At 32.7% G+C, this 21,665-nt stretch overlaps 1 protein-coding gene across 1 annotated transcript in view; it reads right to left on the bottom strand.

The window, feature by feature from the left end:
• The window catches only part of LOC111048638 (putative E3 ubiquitin-protein ligase UNKL), a 36,731-nt gene that overhangs the window by 11,891 nt on the left and 3,175 nt on the right, over positions 1 to 21,665 (bottom strand). Inside the window, exons 6-10 of the mRNA XM_039433865.1 lie at positions 19,165 to 19,367; positions 15,329 to 15,447; positions 7,739 to 7,906; positions 5,820 to 6,033; positions 4,162 to 4,293 (exon numbers count right to left, since the gene is read on the bottom strand). Coding sequence (XP_039289799.1) covers positions 4,162 to 4,293; positions 5,820 to 6,033; positions 7,739 to 7,906; positions 15,329 to 15,447; positions 19,165 to 19,367 — 836 coding nt within the window. The remainder of the gene's footprint in view (positions 1 to 4,161; positions 4,294 to 5,819; positions 6,034 to 7,738; positions 7,907 to 15,328; positions 15,448 to 19,164; positions 19,368 to 21,665) is intronic.

The raw sequence follows: 21,665 nt of genomic DNA on the forward strand, positions 1-21,665 counted from the left end.
ACACAACTTTCCTTGCCGTTATGAAAATTGATCAACTGACGCTAGTGTTCCCGCGCATCTAAATTAGTCTTCTATTCAAAGATATAAGCCAGCTGGTGATAGGACAATAACGCTGCAGACACATGAAGTCTGCTATCTGTACATAGTGAATGATTTAATGGAATCAACACTTGCCAACAGTTTGCAAATTGAATAATCTTATTTTCTCGAACTTCGAGCTTATTTCCAATTTTAGGTGAAAATGTTACTAGACATTAATTGCAGAGATTTTTATGCCCAATCTTTTCCACTTGGAATTTTTTGTTTAAATTGTATCTGAAGCCTGATAATTGAGAATCTAAAATCAAACTTTGCATAGATGGGACGGAGCTCCTGAAATTTTTACAGATATGGGACTTGTGGCAGTTGATATAGCTTATTAATGACTATTTTAGGTATAAATTTGATTAAAATCGTTGGAGCCATTTTCGAGAAAATCGCGAAAAACCCTGTTTTTGACAACATTTTTGCCATTTTAGCCGCCATCTTGAATTGCATTTGATTGAAATTGTTCGTGTCAGGTACTTATATAGTGTAAGGACCTTAAGTTCCAAATTTCAAGTCATTCCGTTAATTGGGAGATGAGATATCGTGTACACAGACGCACATACACTCATACACACACACACACACACACACACACACACACACACACACACACACACACACACACACACACACACACACATACAGACCAATACCCAAAAACCACTTTTTTGGACTCAGGGGACCTTGAAACGTATAGAAATTTAGAAATTTGGGTACCTTAATTTTTTCGGAAAGCAATAATTTCCTTACCTATGGTAATAGGGCAAAGAAAGTAAAAATTCAAACACAGCTTTGTTTGAGAAGAAAATACCTAATTAGAACCGTACGATTTAAAACATGATATCAATGAAAGCCTCATTCGTTTTCTGAACGAACCGAACCGAACCGAACCGAATGCATGTGAAGGTATCTTAACACACAGCAACTTAATATGACAATAGCTACGATTACCAGTGATAATTTGTTGCAATGAGCTGATTCACAAATGCAAACTATACACCCAAAATATCAGAGCAATTGCATTTGAGTATGTTCAAATGAAATAGAAAAATGCAGTTACCATTAGCTTGAAAACATTATAGTTAGGCTATAATCTGTAATATTAAGAAGAAAAGGATTGGTTTATACATGGTGTAGGAAATACGCGTTTGACGCATCATCACTTATGAACTAATGAACTGATTATCTTGCAATTTTACATAAATATTGTAACAATCATCTCAGGCCTTGGTTTTCTACAGCTACAAGCCAGGCCAAGACAGTTTTCGACTTGCAACTTTCTGCCTCAAAACGTACAAAAGGAACCAGCTTATGGCAAAGAGGGGTAGAGGTTGAAACAATGATGGTCAAAAGTCTAACGGTGAAATAACCGACGCTGACCAGTGACAAAAGGGTGGCAGCCAGACGCCAGGCGTGAGTGGAGTGCCATCAGATAGGGGGGCAGCACCAACTGGGGCAGTGATCCAAGGAGGAACAATGGTTCGAGGGTTGGCGAGCACGTGGAGTTGGGAACACGAGGACACTTTTCGGTGAACCACGGCTAGAGTAACATGTCTGAGGAGTGAGCAGCGTGCAGCCCGCAGCCCTAGGGGCTGAAATGGAGTCCTGTTTCCGGAAAACCACCACCACATCAACACCATCACATCAAAACCACCATTGAAGAAAAATAATTAAAATTCATAATTTATAATGTAAAGTGAGCAGTTTAAAAGTGCGCGAAAAGGCCATGGTCCGCGGGGTATACAACATATAAGGTTAGTGTAATTTTAAGTTGTTGTTTGTTTGCCACACTGGTTATTTTCTTGTATTATTGTTGTTTAAATAGGGTTTAGGTTTTGTGATTCGTAGTATTATTGTGCATTATCCTATTTGAATATAGAGACTCTCAATAAACATTATTATTATATTTCATAAACGGTAAAATCATATTTCATATTTCGGTGTTCTGCTCAATAGACTGATTACTAAAATTCCAAAGGACATTTGATATATTTAACCAACATTGAAAATCTCATTTGTTTCTTTGTAAAGTGTCAATTTCATTTGCCTTTTGATTATTTTCATTATATTTATCTAATGATTCAAAATTGCCTTGTGTTGTTATTTCACAAGTATCATTAGATCCCCTCCCTTCTTTATTGTTTTAATCATGGAGTGAAGCAATATAGTTGGGAAAGATGTGTAGTTCTACATTCATTGATTGCTGGACTGCGACTTTATTAAAAGTAATAAAGTAATGTACATTGTTTTTTTATATAGTTCAAATGAATTCATGTCTCTGCTAAAGAGTTATGCTGTGGTAGTTGTTTATTCAAATTTCGAGGGTCGTTCCCTAATAATTAACGTGGCGCCTGGGTTATAAATTTCAAATTTTATATTATCAAATTTTCATATTACTATTTAAATTTCAAATTCACCATATATTAAGCAATCAGTAAGTGTAGATCTAGACAATATATTATGAAGATTCTATTTTATTATGTCTCGTGGAAGAAGGAGATTGCATTTGCAACACAACATTTCTCCGGGTGTAAAGCACGGGTTACCAGGCTGATAGATAAAATAGGACATGTAAAGCTGCGTTTAGACCAACGTTATTAACATAATGTTGATAACTTTATCATTATAGATTCTATTAAATAGAAAATAACTTATCATACACATGATGAACATATGAGTTTGTCAAGTTCCGTTTAATAAAATAAGCATTTTGTTTATAACTTTGGTGTAAATGCAGCTTTATACCGTAGATAAATATTAAATAGTGAGAATAAGTTATTTTTTATAACTATCAATCTTCAAACATACGACTTACCTGTCAAGCTTGGGAATATAATGATAGATATAATTACGATAATAATAATAATAATAATAATAATAATAATAATAATAATAATAATAATAATAATAATAATAATAATAATATGTTTCTGTTTATGTTCATGGCGTGGTCATACTTCAAAGGTTATGGCCACCAGTGAACAAGTCAAGCACAATAAAGAACTGTCATAAGACAGGTCAAGAACAAAAGTTACAAGTCAGACATAATCTATACATAATAATGAATCGAATAATGAAAAATATTTATTTTCATAGTTTTTATAATTATATAAAATAATGCAACTCACCTGAGCTGGCAAAACTAGCCGATATTGGATTTGCGATTGGATTCGTCGGTGATTCAGTATCGAAATCCCTATCTATTGACGATGAAACAAGGCCTAACGGATCGTCTAAATTTAGATCATCTAATGCGTTTCCTACAACAAACAAAAAAACGAGCAAATTTAGTAGATGAGTAACACAAATATTAATATTGAAAAATATGTTATCTTTCAGATAAAATACGTTATCTTCCCCTAAATGATATAATATGTGACAACAAGAATGGGACTCAGTAAATAAAGTGCACAGTGTTTTAATTTCTGTGCTTTAGGAGAAATACTAAACTTGGAAGTAACGAAATGACCACTTTTTGTGAACCTTCTACTGAAGTTTAAAGTAGAATGTAATTCTACAATCACTCACTTTTATTATAAGCTTGTGTTTTCAACAGGAGTTTATTCAGTCTGGTGTAAAATAACAGCAATTCAGAGTAATGATCCGGAATACAGGGTAGGGCAATGAACTATGGATAATTTGAAATAGCAGGTACCGTTTTAACGAAACTCACATTTTTATTCTACAGTGCATCTTCAATGTTGGCATTTTAATAATAGAGGAAAAATTGTAACATTTCAGTATAGCAAGAGCTCCACAAAAAAAGAACAGTGGTAATATTACAGTAACAATAAATATTACACTTGAAGTTATGTTTTTTTATGAAAGAATACAGAAAAAGATTGAACGAGTATTTTGTTTTGGATAGCATAATGCATCATGGTTACAACAATTTTCTTACTGGTCTCACAAAAATCATCTTCGAGGTAATGAAGTTGAGAACAAGCAGCCTATCAATTTTACTAATCACTTGTGTTCAGACAAAATATGACAACGATTCTACTAGTATTATTAAGAAGAAACATAATGTATTTTTTCAATAATCATGAACTAAAATAATGCAACTCAACTCACCTGAGCTGGCAAAACTAGCCGATATTGGATTTGCGATTGGATTCGTCGGTGATTCAGTATCGAAATCCCTATCTATTGACGATGAAACAAGGCCTAACGGATCGTCTAAATTTAGATCATCTAATGCGTTTCCTACAACAAACAAAAAAACGAGCAAATTTAGTAGATGAGTAACACAATATTAATATTGAAAAATATGTTATCTTTCAGATAAAATACGTTATCTTCCCCTAAATGATATAATATGTGACAACAAGAATGGGACTCAGTAAATAAAGTGCACAGTGTTTTAATTTCTGTGCTTTAGGAGAAATACTAAACTTGGAAGTAACGAAATGACCACTTTTTGTGAACCTTCTACTGAAGTTTAAAGTAGAATGTAATTCTACAATCACTCACTTTTATTATAAGCTTGTGTTTTCAACAGGAGTTTATTCAGTCTGGTGTAAAATAACAGCAATTCAGAGTAATGATCCGGAATACAGGGTAGGGCAATGAACTATGGATAATTTGAAATAGCAGGTACCGTTTTAACGAAACTCACATTTTTATTCTACAGTGCATCTTCAATGTTGGCATTTTAATAATAGAGGAAAAATTGTAACATTTCAGTATAGCAAGAGCTCCACAAAAAAAGAACAGTGGTAATATTACAGTAACAATAAATATTACACTTGAAGTTATGTTTTTTTATGAAAGAATACAGAAAAAGATTGAACGAGTATTTTGTTTTGGATAGCATAATGCATCATGGTTACAACAATTTTCTTACTGGTCTCACAAAAATCATCTTCGAGGTAATGAAGTTGAGAACAAGCAGCCTATCAATTTTACTAATCACTTGTGTTCAGACAAAATATGACAACGATTCTACTAGTATTATTAAGAAGAAACATAATGTATTTTTTCAATAATCATGAACTAGAATACTGAAATCATATTTTAAAAAGCTACAAAACTATTAACTCATTTATCTTTTATTTTCAAGCACAACATCAAAACAATGATTGAGAGAGAAACAAGAATGGCATGCAATTGTTACTCTGTTGCATAACGATACTTTCTCACTAATGAGGGAAAACTTGAATTTTAAAAACTCCTATGAAGTGGAAATGCACTATAATGGCAGTGTTTGATTGGCAATGGTATTGCTATCCTTGTCTATTATTCAACAAAGCGGATAGCGCTATCTCTTTCTCGCTTTGCTCTGTTGCCAGATCGTCTTTCAACAATGTAGAATTGATAATTAATTAACAAAATATTTCATCCAAATTATGAAAACTCATTATGAAAAATATAATTTTTTGCTTAATATAATATAATTGATTGATTTAAACGATAATGAACAGTTAATATTACATCAATAAACCTATATCAGCTACCGTCCATAGAAGGCATTGACAAGATAGAGGATCGGCAGCATTGTTCTGCTATCTTTCTCCACCGCCATTATAACGTGGACCTTACGTGAACGTTTCGACCTGGTCATCATCAGAAAGTCGAGACTGTCTAAGATGACCCAAACCAGATCGAAACGATCGTCACTACTAAAATAGTAAGTGCATTTTCACTTCATAAGTGTTTTTAAAATTCAAGTTTTATGAAATAATTACTGTTTCACTAAAATGATACTATTTTATTAAAATTTGTTCACTTACCGACAACGGATTCTATGGTATCACAAGGGGGGTAGAAATGATTGCTCATTGGCGAGATTGCAATCAACGACGATTGCTGCTGTTGACTATTATTTAGGTTTTGATTGCTCAGGCCATGCAGTGCCATGTACAGGCTCTGTCTTCTTTGCGCCTTTTCAACCGGATCCATCAGAGGATCGTTGTCTAATGCCATAATTTGATTCCTTATTAATTCCTGTAAGGAGAGAAAACACAAATGAGAATACAATGTTGGTTAAATTAATATAGAGGGGTGCAAAAGTCTATTAAATACAAAATTTCAGCTAAATCAAATTCAATTTTTGGATATAGTTTAATTACAATTATAAAACGTGACTAATTAATAGGATAAAATTTAGCACCGCGTTGAATATTATTATTTTTTTATTGCGGATGATGCCCACATAAGCTTTCTGCTTGTGCGTGGGTTGAAAGAAATATTATTAGGCTATTATCTGATCAATATATTATATATATATATATTAGGCTTAATATTTTGAGAAAGACAATGAATCTTCAATATTTCATTCAAATCGAATGGATTAAGACACTGCAGTTTTTATTCCAATGCATAATAATCAAGAAATAAAAGTATTTCAAATCAATACATACGGTATTTATTTATTCATTAAAAGGAGAAAAATCTGTGGTTTTGACAATTTCTTAGTCTTTAAATTTAATATGAATAAATTACCACAGTATCAACTTCTTCTCAACTACATATGGAAATAAATTGGGAGTTGCATTTGTTCAAATGCTAATTAATGAATAATTATTATTAAACGAAAATCCCAATTAAATTATGTAAATCACCCCGAAGACTTCTGCTACTGCAAAATCGGTTAGGTTTATGCAAAATTCTGCAGTAGCAGAAGTCTTCGGGGTGATTTACAGCATTTAATTGGGATTTTCGTTTAACCTTCCGGCAGTCGCGCTGTTGTAAAAAGTACAACAGTGTCAGTTTTTTGCTGCACAAAACTATTAAATGGGGTGGTGTCAGTGAATCAGTCACCTATGCATTCCAAAACTTTCCCCCCATCACTCCACTGAGTTGCAGTATCAACCGAGCAATGGTTCAGTCTTCAAGTGCCATTTAGTCGCGACAGTGCATAAGATAGGGAAAGACTGTATACGGGGACTGTAAACGAACCAATAACACAAAATTGATGGCTTTGCTTGATGTACTACCTTATTGGGCTATGAACTAGTAATCATCCAAATGTTCATAGGCGTAAAATAATCCAAGAAGATGGAAAAAGTAATCATACAATTAATTAATATGTTTTTACAGTAAACAGAGTACATAACACTTGAAAAATTGGATGTTGTACAAAATACAACACGCGACTGCTCTTGTGATTGAGTAGGGCGCGACTACCGGAAGGTTAATAATAATTATTATTATTCTCAACAACACAACAAGCATTAAAAGAACCACAAATAGACGATAAATTATTGACGATTACAAATAACTTATTACATAAAATTACAGCGACATACTAAACCACCATAATATAAACTATTAAGCACTAACGGAAGTTTAGTTCGTTTCATAATTTTACTTATGAGATCCTTGGAATATTTCTGGTGGAGCTAAGCTGTAAACTGTTCGAATATTATTGTGAGATTTATTTTCAGCTGTCAATATTGGTTGAGTTGACCAACAATTGCCTCAATATTGGTTTAGTTGACCAACAATTGCCTCAATATTGGTTGAGTTGACCAACAATTGCCTCAATATTGGTTGGCTTGACCAACAATTGCCTCAATATTGGTTGAGTTGACCAACAATTGCCTCAATATTGGTTGAGTTGACCAACAATTGCCTCAATATTGGTTGAGTTGACCAACAATTGCCTCAATATTGGTTGAGTTGACAGTTTGACGTGAGGGATACTTACTGCCTGCATAGTGTTATGCTGATGCAACTGTGAAAATGAGTGGTTGGCCGAGCCTATGTGGTTATCCAACCGATTATGGGCCAATTGGGCCCCGGGCGCTCTATTATGTGAACTATTTGAACCAAGACTGCTTGTGCTTGCACATTCACTACCCTCGCCGCTACCGTTCTGCAACATACAGTCAATTGTCTCAACCACTCACCTATAGTCCGTGAGATATTACTTTCAAGGCTGTGCAAAGGCTAAAAATAAACTTTCTACTGGTGACATTTTTCAAAGTTTTTCGATTTGTATATCATCAAGCTATCAAAATGAAAAAGTTTTCCCAGGTAGACATTTTTTTCCGATCATTACTTTTTGAGATATGAGCACCTAAACTTTAAATTTTTGGGACAGAACATTACAAATTCGATAAGAGATAAATCCATAAGATTTAGAGGATAAATTCTTCATGGTAATGTTGATTGAATATGTATTGATTTATTATGTATCTAAGCTAGTTGATGTTAATAAGGCTCTTCATGGATTTATTCTGTGAGCTTTTGTATGTAAATAAATAAAAAAAATCTGGGAATATCAATTTTTGAGAAAGTTATTCAATTTACCAAAAATGACCCAAAATAACTCAACTAAAACATATTTTTGGTCATTTTTAGTAAACAGAATAACTTTCTCAAAATTGATATTTTCCAAAAAAAATTGTTTTATTCAATCAACAACACAATACCATGAACTATTTATCCTCTGAAATTGATATTTTCAAAAAAAAATTGTTTTATTCAATCACCAATACCATGAAGAATTTATCCTCATAGGTTTCTCATCATAGATTTATCTCTTACCGAATTTGAAATGTTCTGTCCCGAAAATTCAAACTTTAGGCGCTCATATCTCAAAAAGTAATGATCGGAAAAAATGTTTTCCTGAGAAAACCTTTTCATTTTGATAGCATGATGATATAGAAATCGAAAAACTTTGAAAAATATCACCAGTAGAAAGTTTATTTCTAGCCTTTGCACAACCTTAACACGAAAAGGGGAAACCAGTTTCTGCCTTTGCCTTCTAGCCTTTGCACAGTGTAGCATGGACAGAGTAGTGGGGAGGAGTAAACATGCTGCGCAAAAATTTAATGCTGAGACAAAAGTAGGGAGAATGCTATTAGGTATAGTGAAGTCCACGTTATAATGGCAGTATTTGATTAGCAATGGTGTTGCTATCCTTGTCTATCATTCAACAAAGCTGATAGCGCTATCTCTTTCTCGCTTTGCTCTGCTGCCAAATCGTCTTATAACAATGTAGAATTAATAATAAATTAACAAAATATTTCATCTTAATTATGAAAATTCATCATGAAAAATATAATTTCTTGCTTAATAAAATATAATTGACTATTTTAAACGAGAATGAACAGTTAATATTACATCAATAGACATGTATCAGCATTGACAAGACAGAGGATCGGCAACGTTGTTCTGCTATCTTACTCCACTGCCATTATAACGTGGACCTCACTATAGTGGGAGTGATTAGTGAAGGTAAGAGTATCGGACCTCTCTGTCTTCGAGTGAGAGTCGTGTTAAAAGTAATATCTCACGGACTATAGTGTTATATGGTGGGTGTTTCAAAGCACTCAGCTAAAATAACTAACTGGAGGTATATGTGGCTTTACCAGACTGGTTTCTCTTCAATTTTGTTCGGTTGGCAGTATAAGATGTGGACATATGTATTGAAAGACCATTTAGATTGAGTTAAATCAATGCTACTAATGAGAAAATATAGGATAACAAGATATCTCATGGTATAGGGCTTTTGTATTGCAATTTTCACTGGATAAAATATAGCATTAAAAGATATCCCATGGTATGGGGCGTTTCTGTTACAAATTCCACTGTCGTTTCAAGCCGATTATTGTCGATTACAGTCATACTATTGTTGATTATTACTGTCTTGAACGGGTGAAAGTGTACAAATGGCACAGTACGAGAGACTACCAGCATCACTAGCTTCACGAAAAAGAACTACGTGGACTATCGGCTTAAACAAACAATGAAAATGTGGTACATAAACACCCTATACCATAGGCACAGAATAAGTACAGAATGGAAACTTGTAATAAATCGCCTATCTAACCAATGCTTTTTACATGACCCCAATACTAAACACGTGACCTTGGGAAGTTCCAATCCTGGTCTTCTGATTGGCTCGTAGCAGTGAACGAGATCAATTGATCCGGATCATTGAAGTGATCCGAACCAACCATCAATACTATTACAATGCGGCGCTTCCTAACAAGATGGCGGATTTTAGCGTCAGGGTACTAGCCAAGTTTCCGTACTGTATGTATACTGTGCCATAGGTCTTCTTATACTATATTTTCTCTGTGGTAGCACTGATTCAGACCAAACTAAATGGTATTTCGAAACATATGTCCTCATCTTATACTGCCAACTGAACAAAACTAGAAGAAAAGGCACCAACCATCCTAAACAAATATAACTTGTGACTTGAACGTAAAGCCTACAAAATATGATTGCCAGATTGTGTGAAAATACACACATATCAGTATCAGAGTCAGTGACCGGGAAAAAATTATGATTTCCATGAGTTTTTATGGGACTATTCCCACTCGAAGCGAGTAAGTAAGCGCCCTTAAGAATACTTTCATTAGAACTTATGGGAGAAATATTTTCACTGTAGCCTACCGGTCACTTTAACTGATACTGAAATATGGGAGTCAGTCTTAAAAATTCTAATTTAATGACGGATCTGTATGTAAAATTTCATTATCAATATTCTGTTACTGATCAAAAAGGTTGTGCGGTCGAGAGATTGGAAGAAAATTCAATTTTTAATTAAAATGGATATGGAAAAAAATGTTTTTGTTTTTCATTTGAATATCACTTCTCTCATCAGTAAGTTTTAACAGTATATATCCCTATCTATCTCCCTACCAATCAGAAGAAAGCTATTAGGTGAATCATAAATATTCAAAAACCAAAATAAGAGGCTGAATTAGCCTGTGTTTACAAGTTTGAGTTTCTTCAATGGTTCCAAATTTTCTCAAATAACTCAATATTATTCGTTACAAGTGTTAATTGAGTGGGATATTTATAATCAATTTATTAATTCAAGCAATCTAAATTCAAAATTTATGGTTTTAATGTTTATTTTGGATGTTTATTTATAAAAATTTTACACGTGAAATTCTAACCTTAGCTTGGACTTTGTCACCTAGAAATTTGGAAGAAAAATAGTACAAGTACTACCTTATTATTTTATCTACCAATGTTATTACATTAATGTCATTTGCATTGTGAATAAATAAAAAAAATAGGAAATAGACATTCTTAGTGCCGGTCATACAAAACCGGTTAAATTTTAACGAGTAAATTGATTAATTTCACGAGAACCAATCAGAGAAAGCCTTTTTGATAAGACGACTTCTCTAATTGGTTCTCGTGATTAATCACGATTAAAATTTAACCGGCTTTTATGCGACCGGCACTGAGAATGTCTATTTCCTATTGGTTAAATTTAAACCGTGATTAATCACGGTTGAATTCTCATGAATTTAAATTCTCGTGATTAATCACTATTAAAACTTAACCGGCTTTTGTGCAACCGGCACTAAGAATGTCTATTTCCTATTGGTTTTTGAATATTTCTCATTCACCTAATAGTTTTCTTCTAATTGGTATGATGAAAACAATAACGTTCATCAGAAATAATTGAAATCATGTTTCCAGACGTCAAAAGCAGTTGAAAGAACGTAGTTTAGTCTGTGAAGTTCCAAAGGGAGCAGAGCGGCTGCATACTAAATTGTATGCTGAAGGATGGAAATGGAGACACTGACTCTTGATATTTGAGCTGCAAGCAGCTAACTTAAAAAAATGCTCAAGCAGCCTTGTCAAATTGAATATATTGAATCACATGGGTTTGGAATCTGTGTAGCATTAGACATTCAAGAAAGTCAAGTTTTCACACAATCTGGCAACGTCATTATTTTTTCGGCTTCTGATTCAAATCTCAACTTGTTTTACTCAGATTTCAGGCTGGCTAATCGCTTAGCACCGCCAAATTTGAAAGAACAAATCTCCACTATTTTAAAGGAGATGTTCATGGAATAATACTGTACAGGTTAACAAGTATATGATTTTTAACAGTGGAGATATATCAGAAAGATAACTCTGAAAGAGTTGCCAAACTATCGGTATAAAGTGTAAACGTTAAAATCTTCATAGGATAAATTCAAGTATATTGAGCCCTCAAAATGCGGTCTTTAGATCCTAGTATGTTTGAAAATGCAATAATTGTCAATGAAGAATACATATTTATTAATCATAGTATGTGTGCAAATTATGTTCTTGAGAAGAACATCAATGTTGAACTACCCTTGATGATAACAGGTTCATCATGTTTCAAGTGGTGCTTAATATTACTTAATATTTAAGTAAATATTAAAATTTAGCATTTCAGGACACAATTATTTGTGTTTCAAATTAGTTTACAAAAAGGACTATATCACTCTTTAATCAAAATTTGAGAAAGGGACAGTTTTGGGCTGGGCCTGTTGACCCTTCCCCAATCATTCATGTGATTTGTGTATATTTTCAATGTAAAAATGAATACAATAATTAAAAATGCATTAGTACAACTTTATATTGATTGTGGAACGTGAAATTATCTACAAGGAATGTTTGTCCACCGATTTCAATGTACAATTTACATATCATGTTTTACAAAGAAAAGAGTGTTAATTAATTGAATAAAAACACACATATGTTGTCAAATTCTACACAGTTTTATTTGGTACACGACCATGACAGTCAACTTGAAAATGTGACCGGTGTGGTCATGAAACCTTGGTCGTGTACCAAATAAAACAGTGTAGAATTTGGCAACATATGTGTGTTTTTATTCAATTATGGAACGGTTCTACAATATTGACAATGACTCAGACGAAGTGTTAAATTAAATTTTTTGTAGGATGAAGTAGTTTTCTTGAAGAAGCAAACAGTTCTTCAATACTGCAAACTTACATCCTTGACATTTCTATCGAAATTTGTCAATAAAAATACACGGACAAAATTCTATGTATTCAAAGGTGGTAATGATATTCCTGTCGGAATTGAATCGAGTTACAATATTCAACTCAACAGAAGTCTATTAAAAAATTATCTTTCATACGGAAAGAGAACGAAAAATAAGATCGATTTAATAAAAAAAAAATGCAACTGGTTTGAAAAAAAATCTAGAAAGGTATTCCTACATTTCTAGACATTTAGAAATATCTTCCTAGATTTAGATAAAATAATTCGTAAGTTGATAACGAAGATCTACAATGGACAATTACGTAGCTCAAGGAATGGAAAATACTGTAGTGAGTTCAAAATGTGTTCAACGTCAGCAAGACCAAAAACCACTTGAAATATTCCAAGGATTCAAAAAGTAGCATTACTAAATTCCAAGTCTAATGCATGCTTTTATGAAACCACTGTATAACTAATGATCAAATACAAAACTAACTAAACAGTGCAAAATAGTTTCTTCTTTTTGATGAAGCTTCTCCGATGAACTTTTTCTTACTGGGTACTATGTTTACAACTTTTATTAGACTATACCAAATTATCTCTAACTAATAACTCTAGTAGGTACAAAACAACATGGAACCATCTCTAAATTGATTCGATGCTCAACTGATAAAAGAGCTACAAGACAATTTGTGAAATAATACCAAATTATTACTGTAATACTGATAAGTTACAAAGTTGATGACAAATCTCAATTCCTCGGATCTACTATTCACAGAAAATTCAAGTTATCCAAGTACAATGATTTCCTTTCATGCTGAGCTGTAATATTACTATCGTGCAATACTGAAATATTTGACTAAACTGGGATTCCATACTGAAATATCACGTATAAGCTACTGAAATTCAATATTAAAGTACTGGAATAAACTGAACTTTATGCAGCAATACTCGAATCAATTCAATACTCGATTTCTATCTGAGAAATTTGAATTCTTATGGCTGGTTTCCGAGCTCGGGATTTGGCTAAGTTCTAGACTTTAAACAGCTGGAGTCAGAAAATTGGCTTTCCGAAACGGGGCGTAATCGTAGTCATTGTTAGGCTAGCTTCACACGTATTCGGTTTCATTCGGTTCGGTTCGTTACCAAAAACGAATGAGGCTTTCATACATGTCAGGTTTAATTCGTACGGTTCTAATTAGGTATTTTCTTCTCAAACACAGCTGTGTTTTGATTTTCACAGTTCATGCTGGTATATTTAAATATAACAGCTGGTGTTAAATTGTAAGATGTTATTTCCTGAACAACAAAATGTTTAAGTTAATTAAAAATTGTGAATTATTTGAATAGTTCTTTTTGATTATGTTAATTTTGGATGTTCAGAGAGATTATTTTTTCAAATTGGGAATTTTTTCCTTGTTTTGACAAATGGTATATAAACTTCATCTCTTCTCTCCATTGATGAAATCATGTAATATTTGTAGAAAAAAAATAAAAATTCTCCCTGAGTTTCAATTTATATCTTTCATATTTTTTTAGCGAACTATTCATTGAGAAAAAAATTTTCCTGTGAACTAACAGAAATGAATTGACCATATGATTTTGACTTGGAGAATTTTGAAACAGATAATCACGATATCAGGTTAAAATATAAACAAAAAAGGCAAGCGTGTGTAAGAGACTTTGTTTTTCCTGTTTCCCTAGCAACAAATTCGAATATGATGAAACCTATTCGTGTCGAGGGGGCGTTCGGTGCTATGCGGTTGCTATTCGGTACCGAATTCAAACCGAATCATCGTTTCACACTTATCGGAATTTGCCGAAAACGAAACGAACCGAACCGAAAGTGTGTGAAGAAGACTCTCAACGAATTGAAACCTGATGGAATTTATTAGAGTCAAGTGGGCGTTCGGTTCTATGCGGTTTCTATTCGGTACCGAATTCAATCCGAATTACCGTTTAACACTTATCGGAATTTGCCGAAAACGAAACGAAACGAATGAGCGTGAAACTAGCCTCATAGTCACGTTTGAATAAAATTTCGAAAAACTAGAAAATTGAACACAAAATAAAGAGAAAATATTGTACAGTTTCAGCTATTTTGAATTATTTAGGAATATTTAATTTCGTCAAGGAAAAACGTTTCCAATTATAGAAATGAGAAAATAAAGCGACTACGCCCCGTTTTGGAAAGCCAATTTTCCGACACCAGCTGTTTATTTAATTTCGTCAAGGAAAAACGTTTCCAATTATAGAAATGAGAAAATAAAATCAGCGACTACGCCCCGTTTCGGAAAGCCAATTTTCCGACTCCAGCTGTTTATTTAATTTCGTCAAGGAAAAACGTTGCCAATTATAGAAATGAGAAAATAAAAACTGCGACTACGCCCCGTTTTGGAAAGTGAATTTTCTGACTCCAGCTGTTTAAAGTCTAGGACTTGGATAATCCCGAGCTCAGAAACCGGCCCTTATGCTAAAATCAGGTTTAATAGTTCGATCTATTAACCTTGGTTTGAAAAACTAAATTGATGATGAAGAAAAGTTTTAGAAATCTACTTACAGATGATTCGCTGCTCTTTTGATCCCTTTTCTGAGTGGGCAGAGCACTGGACAGAATATCCGCAAGATTTGTTCCTATATCTAACGGTGCAGCAAGTTCCCTTGCTATGCTCATTTCCTCTGAAAAGGTAATAACTGATTAATTCCATGTTTCATTCATTAGAAAAATAGTTTGAAAACATGGAAAGGAAGAGTTAAGATCGATGTCGTATCCATATTATAAAAATAGTTAAAATATTAGTTCAGTATAATACTAAGTAATTCACATAGCTTCTTATTGACCTGGTGGAGAAATATTACAGTGAGGTGCACGTTATAATGGCAATGGAGAAAGATGGGAGAAAAACGTTGCCAAACCTCTGTCTTGTCAATGCCTTCTATAAATAGTAGCAGATACAGGTTTATTGATGTAATATTAACTGTTCATTCTCGTTTAATGTGCAATTAAAATCAAACAACACAGCTTGTAGACTAACATTATAAATCAAATAACATGAAAAAACTATTATTCAACAATTTTTATCATTGAATGCTTTCTTATCATTTATGCTTCTACCATAAGGCTATTCATAACTAGCTGTCTATGCTGCATAATAAAACTTAAAATTAATCTAATCCAGGGGGCACTCAGGGGGGACAATATAGGTGCTGTGTGATTTTCGGTAATTTAAAAAATCTTTGACCACACTGGAAGGTAGAATGATGTTGAAATATGTAAAAAAATAATTGAAAGGGATAGAAAAATATCAAATACAAGAGATTTAAATTTTGATGTTACTCAGGCCCCCCTAAATTTGTCAACTTTCCAATGTTCAATTTTATAGCAAAGACATAAGGAACTATTATGTTGAGCACATTGAAATAGGGCTATTTATTTATTATATAAAAACTGTATGGGAAGACATATGAGAAATGCAAAGGTGGTTTTCAAGTTCACCATTCAATACTGCATTCACTCAACTCAAACTACTAAACTACTATCCCAACTAGCACACCTGATTGAAACTAGCCTACTCTACCTGGCCTACCCAACCAATCCCACCAAACCTGATCTATCTTACCCATCCTTCTATACCTAACCTACCTACTCAACCCTCTCTCAGTTAATCTACTTAACCTACCCCACCTACATACTAACCTACTAACCTGGCCACCCTACATAAATTATGCTATCCAACCTACTCTACCTAACAGTTCATTTTATCTTGAAACCATTGCCCTATAGTGAGGTCCACGTTATAATGGCAGTGGAGAAAGATAGGAGAACAACGTTGCCGATCCTTACTGTCTTGTCAATGCCTTCTATAAATAGTAGCAGATACATGTTTATAGATGTATTCATTCTCGTTCAAAATAATCAATTATATTTTATCAAGCAACAAATTATATTTTTCAATAATTCCATAGGGAATTTACAAAATAAAGATGAAATATTTTGTCAATTAGTTATTAATTCTACATTGTTAGAAGACGATCTGGCAACAGAGCAAAGCGAAAAAGAGATAGCGCTATCCGCGTTGTTGAATGATAGATAAGGATAGCAATACCATTACTAATCAAACACTGCCATTATAACGTGGACCTTACTATTATAGTATTATTAAAATGGTGTTGAAAAACATAATACCCAAATATTGTAAATCGCATATCGCAAATCCGATTCAAATGTAACAATGAAATATTAAGTTGCATCAATCTAACGATATCTCATCAGCAGCAGTTTAATTTGAGGAGTAGATGATGATGATGGTCTATGAAATATTTAGTAGCACGAGGTATAACATCTCACAATTACTTATCTTCATCAGCTTCATTACTATCCTATTATATTAAGCGAGCAATTTCTGTATTTATATATCTGGTTATTTATGTTTAATGGATCTCGAAAACGGCTATAACGATTTTCACGAAATTTGGAACATAGTAGGTTTATGATATAAAGATTCGATTGCACTAGGTCTCATCCTTGGGAAAACTTGCTGAACAACATTAAAAGGATAATTCATCCTTGGCTGAAGCAGCTGTGGATAGTAAAAAAGTGAGTATGTGAAAAAACAAAATATCGCATCCCCGAAATTCATAAGATGACATATAGCCAGCTGTGAAATATGAACACGATCATTTTAGAGAATTGTGTTTTGTTTAACGAGCGAAGCTCGGTGCCCCAATATTTTGAAGAGAAGATGATGATAATAATAATGGTGATGATTGATTGATTGATTCTTGCAAGACCCATTACATACTAAAACTAAATTTTTATTAGAATAAATGACAAAAAATAGCTAATGATGATGATGATAATGATGATGGAGAGATCTCATCTACCGATATCTAATCATCATCAATTCCATCACCCACGCACAAGCCTGCAGCTCATGAGGGCATCATTATCATGGCAAAAAATGTATTGCCACAAATTCAACAGGAGAGAGAAAAACATGGAAAAGCCAGTCAAGCTAATAAAAGGTTCATTTTATGCGAGTTGTACAATAAATTAATATTGCAGCTGTAAAAGAGGAAAAGTCTATTTCTGTTTTTACATACCACAATATTATACACACTAAGGCCCGGTTGCACAACAGCCGGTTAAATTTTAACCATAATTAATTTCACGAGAACCAATCTGAGAAGGTGTTATTGAAAAGACTGCTTCTCTAATTAGTTCTTGTGGTATTAATCACGGTTAAAATTTAACCGGCTGTTGTGCAACCGGCACCAAGAATGGATCTTCTTACCAAGAGTATGTGATCGGTATGAAAAATGTATTGTGAGTTTATAAGCGAAAAATTAATAAAGTTTATCAAGTAAACAAACAAGTTTATGTTTCTTTATTATTTACTAACAGGTAACCCGTGCTTCGCAAGAGTTTAATTGAAAACTTGACAAATAAGAAACTTGAGGTAATGAAATCTTGAAGAATTAAACATAATTAGGCCTATAACCATCCTCGGTAAATCAAGAATCTATATTATACAAAATTTCAATTTTTTATTTTTCATCTATTATTTTATTAATTTCAAAAAAGGGTACTAAAAAGTTGCTTTTATTTTTTTATTTTATTTAAAATTTTGAATTTTGAAGGTTGATTTTATACTCTAAATGAATCACAATAAATTATAAACTTTAGAAATATTGCACTTATTTAAAAAATTTGAATACAAAATCAAAAACCTACTCACTATTTGTTATTCACAGCTCTAAAATATATTTAGACTGACCACTAGATAATACACCTAAGTTAACAATTACATGTTTATTCTTCCGGAATTATAGATTATATTGGACATAACACAACTTAGCATACGCATGATGTGCATATGTGTTTATCAAGTTCCGTTCAATCTAATAGAATCTATAAAGACGGAAAAGTAAATCTTTTGTTGATAACTTTGGTGTAAAAGCAGCTTAATTCAATTTTATAAACAAAATTTCAAGTTAATCAATCCTGTAGTTCAGACGTGATTTATTAATTATTTATTTATCACATTGTGTACAAATACTTAACATGAGGAAAGGCACAACAGGCTCATGCCCAAAACTGTCCCACTTCCAATTTATACTATACTGTCCAAATCAAAATTATAGTTATGTCACTTTCACTTTTCAAAATACAGTTTACGCTCTTCAATACTCAGATAAACGAGCATATTTTGGATCAAATAGATACTATTAGGGCCTATAATCAAAAACTGAACAGTAACTTAATAATTATTCAAAAAGTCTACATTTTTATGATGCGTCATTCGTGTATTTCCTTTCTCGTACATGTTCAAGACGATTCTTTCCTTTATTATATTATAGATTATGTTAAATATCTATAAAGAAAGAGAAACTTACGATCAACGTGGGCGAAGGCGCAGAAAACGCCACGCGGGCAGTAGCCAGCTTGTTGGACATCATTGCATTTTGTGCTCTTGTAAATTTCCGGGTGAAACTGTTGCTCAGTCCTGGTGTGACAGTAGCCACACATATCGCCACTCTCACAGTTACCAGGCTCACCCCACTCATCTCCGTGTTTCACGTTGGGACACGGAGTGGATCTGTGACAAACAATCAATTGGAATACTCAAATTTATATGCAAAATTATGAATGAAACTGTCCTTGAAATGAATGGCATTCGTTTCCGAACAATATTTAATTGTTTGAAACTATTAATTAATTTTATTAAACTATTAATTAATATTATTTCAATTAAATATTCAATATTTAATTGAACTCGAAACTATTCAAAGAATAGTTTCAAGTTCGGACACGGAGTAGATCTATGACCAACAATCGATTAGAATATTCACATTGAAATACAAATTGAACCTGTAACCAAAATGAATGATAGGGTTGCACAATGCAATATCTATTTATTCAATCATGAGCAACTATTATAGAATAGAATAGAATAACTGCCTTTATTTTTACCTAGGAGGGCGGAGTTAGGGCGCAGCCGGCCCTCTCTTACACTCAACCCTCTTATATGGAAAGGCAAAAAAGCTGATACCCAAAAATAACCAATTTCAAATGTATACAATAATATTCTATTTCAATTATTCTGATCCTGAATCGGCTCAATTATAAGTGTGATCATCTATAGTGACGTACAAGTTATAATAGCAGTGGAGAAAGATAGGAGACAACGTTGCCGATCCTCAGTCTTGTCAATGCCTTCTATAGACGGTAGCTGATACAGGTTTATTGATGTAGGCTAATATTAACTGTTCATTCTAGTTTCAAAATAGTCTATTATATTTTATTAAGCAATAAATTTTATTTTTCAATAATTTCATAATGAATTTTTAAATTAAGATGAAATATTTTGTTAATTATCAATTCTACATTGTTAAAATACATCTGGCATCAGAGCAAAGCGAGAAAGAGATAGCACTATCCGCTTTGTAAGAATGATAGACAAGGATGGCAATACCATTGCTAATCAAACACTGCCATTATAACGTGGACATCACTGTAGGTATTTATTCAATCATGTTCAACTATTATACTTATATGGAAGGGCATAACAGGCGATACCCAAAAATACCCTATTTCAAATGTATACAATAATATTCCATTTCAATTATTCTGATACTGGATTGGCTCAATTATAGATGTGATCATCTAGTTCAAGACAGTTGACCCCGGTTGATGTAGTTGATATTCAGTATCAACAATTTTTACATTCATAAGAAGTGGATGATTGAATCCAACATATAGGCTACATTTACCAGATCATGTCTAATACAAAAATAGAGCTATGCTTACGGTATTTTCCCTTTTGAAGTATAATGTTATAAATTTCTAGTCTTTTTCATTCAATATGAATAATTACCACAATATCAACTTCTCAACTACACAAAAAGTTATAAATTTCCTTCTGGTATTTTCCCTTTTGAAGTATAATGTTATAAATTTCTAGTCTTTTTCGTTCAATATGAATAATTACCACAATATCAACTTCTCAACTACACAAAAAGTTATAAATTTCCTTCTGGTATTTTCCCTTTTGAAGTATAATGTTATAAATTTCTAGTCTTTTTCATTCAATATGAATAATTACCACAATATCAACTTCTCAACTACACAAAAAGTTATAAATTTCCTTCTGGTATTTTCCCTTTTGAAGTATAATGTTATAAATTTCTAGTCTTTTTCGTTCAATATGAATAATTACCACAATATCAACTTTTCAACTACACAAAAAGTTATAAATTTCCTTCTGGTATTTTCCCTTTTGAAGTATAATGTTATAAATTTCTAGTCTTTTTCGTTCAATATGAATAATTACCACAATATCAACTTTTCAACTACACAAAAAGTTATAAATTTCCTTCTGGTATTTTCCCTTTTGAAGTATAATGTTATAAATTTCTAGTCTTTTTCATTCAATATGAATAATTACCACAATATCAACTTCTCAACTACACAAAAAGTTATAAATTTCCTTCTGGTATTTTCCCTTTTGAAGTATAATGTTATAAATTTCTAGTCTTTTTCGTTCAATATGAATAATTACCACAATATCAACTTCTCAACTACACAAAAAGTTATAAATTTCCTTCTGGTATTTTCCCTTTTGAAGTATAATGTTATAAATTTCTAGTCTTTTTCGTTCAATATGAATAATTACCACAATATCAACTTCTCAACTACACAAAAAGTTATAAATTTCCTTCTGGTATTTTCCCTTTTTAGGTACTCTATTATGAATTTGTTACACAACCATTTAAACATTTAAAATTTGAAGCAAATATTATTGAAAATATATCAATTCGAAGATGAAAATGTAAGACACGAAGGATGACACCATAGATGTCAAAACATGATTCTGTTTTTCTCGAAATAAAATCAC

This window comes from Nilaparvata lugens, chromosome 8 (assembly GCF_014356525.2).
Source record: "Nilaparvata lugens isolate BPH chromosome 8, ASM1435652v1, whole genome shotgun sequence".
NCBI classification, from domain to species: Eukaryota; Metazoa; Arthropoda; class Insecta; order Hemiptera; family Delphacidae; genus Nilaparvata; species Nilaparvata lugens.